Source organism: Merops nubicus, unplaced genomic scaffold (genome assembly GCF_000691845.1).
Source record: "Merops nubicus isolate BGI_N331 unplaced genomic scaffold, ASM69184v1 scaffold13416, whole genome shotgun sequence".
NCBI lineage: Eukaryota > Metazoa > Chordata > Aves > Coraciiformes > Meropidae > Merops > Merops nubicus.
The window spans coordinates 6,260-8,809 of NW_008614423.1; the positions used below are offsets into that span (position 1 = coordinate 6,260).

Genomic DNA, 2,550 nt, shown 5'->3' on the forward strand with positions numbered 1-2,550 from the left:
ATCATATTAGCATAAACTAAATCAGCATGAAATAGATGATAATTTTATTTTTCCATTAAAATCAAGTCTGCAGTGTTATTAAGTTCAGGGAATAATGAGTCAGACTTTCCAAAATCATATTATCATCTTACAGAGTACTTTCTTTTGCCTTCTTGTGTTTTAACTCGAGGGTGTACTAGGACTAAGCTTCCAGCATTTTTTTTATGAGACACTCATAAACTTGCTGCTTAATGAAAATTAACATCCACAATAATCTGCAGACTTTCAGGAGGAAAGAGAAAGAATCATCAGCAGTAATAAAAGTGTGGTAAAAAGTGATAAAAAAACATGATAAAAATGACAGTCTTCAAAGATCCTACAAAGTCTACCACACAATGGGGGACAGCAAATTGAAAATGTGCTACAGAATCTGGAAAAAAACCCATCTGGGTACAAGAGCTACCAAAGAAAAATGTTGACTTTAAAAAGCATGACTGTGGGCCCTGAAATGGGTGGAGACTGAAAGTATTCCATAAATGAAAGAACTTCCAGATGTAGTTCTGTTACCAAGGAAATATGATGGTGCTGTAAATCCAGAGGGTTTTGCAGCACACTGTATGAAAAACTTCAAGACTATTTCTTTCCCAGTAAAAATTTCTCTATTACATAAAGCAGATACTCTGACAGAAAATAAACAAAAAATCTCTTTATTAAATGGGACCAAGGGATCATAAATTAGATATATTTACAGGTGACCCAGTCAACTATTAAAAGTTATTTATTCATTTACATTTTTATTCACACACGTTTGTTTAAATAATGGCTCCAGAGATGCCAGGAATGTCTCTTCAAAATGCTGGTCAGAAAACCTGTGCACGGAGCGACGAGCGTTCTCTCTGATCTCCAACCTTCTTCCAGGAGACAAAGAGAGGATATGAGCCATCTTCTCAGCATAACTGTCCTCATTTTCTGCTAGGAAGCCTGTAATATGTCCTTCATAGGGCACCACAATATCCAGTTTGGGGCCTCCAGAGTTGTGAGCCAGGATAACTGTGCCAGCTGCCATACATTCAACCACCCCTGTAAGAGACACAAAACATGCTGATAGCAACGTGCACCTCCCATACCTTGGCTTTCTGTAAGGCCCTGTAAAGCTACAACTGCAGCAAAATTCAACCAGAATTAGGAGTTACTACAGGTTGCTGTTCTGGATCGGGTTTGAAAAATACCTAAGAAACCAAATTTCAGTTTTTCACTCCTAAGGACTGAAATAAAATGACATCCTCAGTCTATGTGGTGGGAAAAAGATGTGGAAACCAAGGTAAAGATAAGCAGAGAAGGTGGCTCTGTGCTGGAACACTAGTTCTGCTGGGTGACAGAACCCTGCAACACTGGTTTCAGGGTAGGGTGGCAGCTGCAAAAAATAATTAAAAATCAGAGTTTCATGTAACTGTGTTCATTTTCTCATTCACACTGAAAAAAATTAACATTTAGAAAGACACCGAGAGAAAAGGCACATTTCAGATGACTTACCTCTGTAGATTTTGACAGCTCAACAGGACAAGCTAATAAAAAGTGGTATCACTCTATCTGTATTTTTGATGGAAGAAGGTTTAGTGAAGCAGGAATCTGACAGTGAGCTTTCCTCAGCCCAAAGGAGAGGGACAGGAACAGCAGCATGTGATGGATATAATACAACAACTCCAGGTCCCCTCCACAGTTCCAGAACAGATCTCAGAAATAAACCACTTTAATTGCTGATGCAGTTTTGGTTTGGTTTTTAGTTTGCCTAGCTCAAAAAATTTTCAACTATAAAAAATGCTCCAAAGTTTTGGAACATATATTTTACAGGTAAAAAGCCATTGGAGATGATGGGGTGGAAAATATGAGAAATTATTATTTTTGTTTTGTGGCTATTGCTTCTGGGAGACACTTCAGAGAAAGTTGTTTTATACCAAGTTCCTACAGACTATAAACTGCTACTCCTAACTTGTATTTTACCAATGTCTGATGACATTAATTAGGAGGTCCTGAAGGCCTTACCTCAGCTAGATTGCCCCTGACAAGACTGGGGGCTGGACACCTGCTTGGCACACAGACCTCTACCCTCAGACACCTACACTGAGGAGCAGCCATCAGGAACTGAAGCCCTCCCCAGCTGGGACAGAAGGCTGAGCACTGAGGAGAGATACTGACCTATCCCAAAGTGCTCATTCCACATGGTGTGCAGGCCGATGGTGGCCTGGGCCAGGTGTCTCTGCAGCTCCTCAAAGGGAATGTTTGTCCTGAACGTCACAGCCTCACTCACTCCCAGCTCCTCACAAAGGTGTTTCAGGCTCTTCACACGCTCTTCGTCCTGCTGGTCACGACAGCCTCCAATCAAAACCAGCTTCAGAGACAGCTGCTGCCCCAGTCTCTGCTCCTTCAGCAGCTTAGCAAAGGCTCTGATTTGCAAAGGGTGATCTTTCTCAGGCCTGAACTGGCTGACAGAAACAATGGAATGCTCAGCAGTGCTCTTCTCCTCTGCCAGTGGAATATTCAGGAAGGTTTGAACGTCGCAGGGCGGATACA

The 2,550-nt window shown here is 41.4% G+C and overlaps 1 protein-coding gene across 1 annotated transcript in view; it reads right to left on the reverse strand.

Annotated features, from left to right (window-relative positions):
* Positions 1-757: 757 nt before the first annotated feature.
* Positions 758-2,550, reverse strand: part of ALG11 (ALG11, alpha-1,2-mannosyltransferase) — a gene marked incomplete at its 5' end in the record, with an annotated part of 3,296 nt that continues 1,503 nt past the window's right edge. The window contains 2 exon segments of the mRNA XM_008942231.1: positions 758-1,059; positions 2,176-2,550. The exon segment at positions 2,176-2,550 is cut by the window's right edge and continues 22 nt beyond it. Of these exon segments, the coding sequence (XP_008940479.1) occupies positions 758-1,059; positions 2,176-2,550 (677 nt within the window).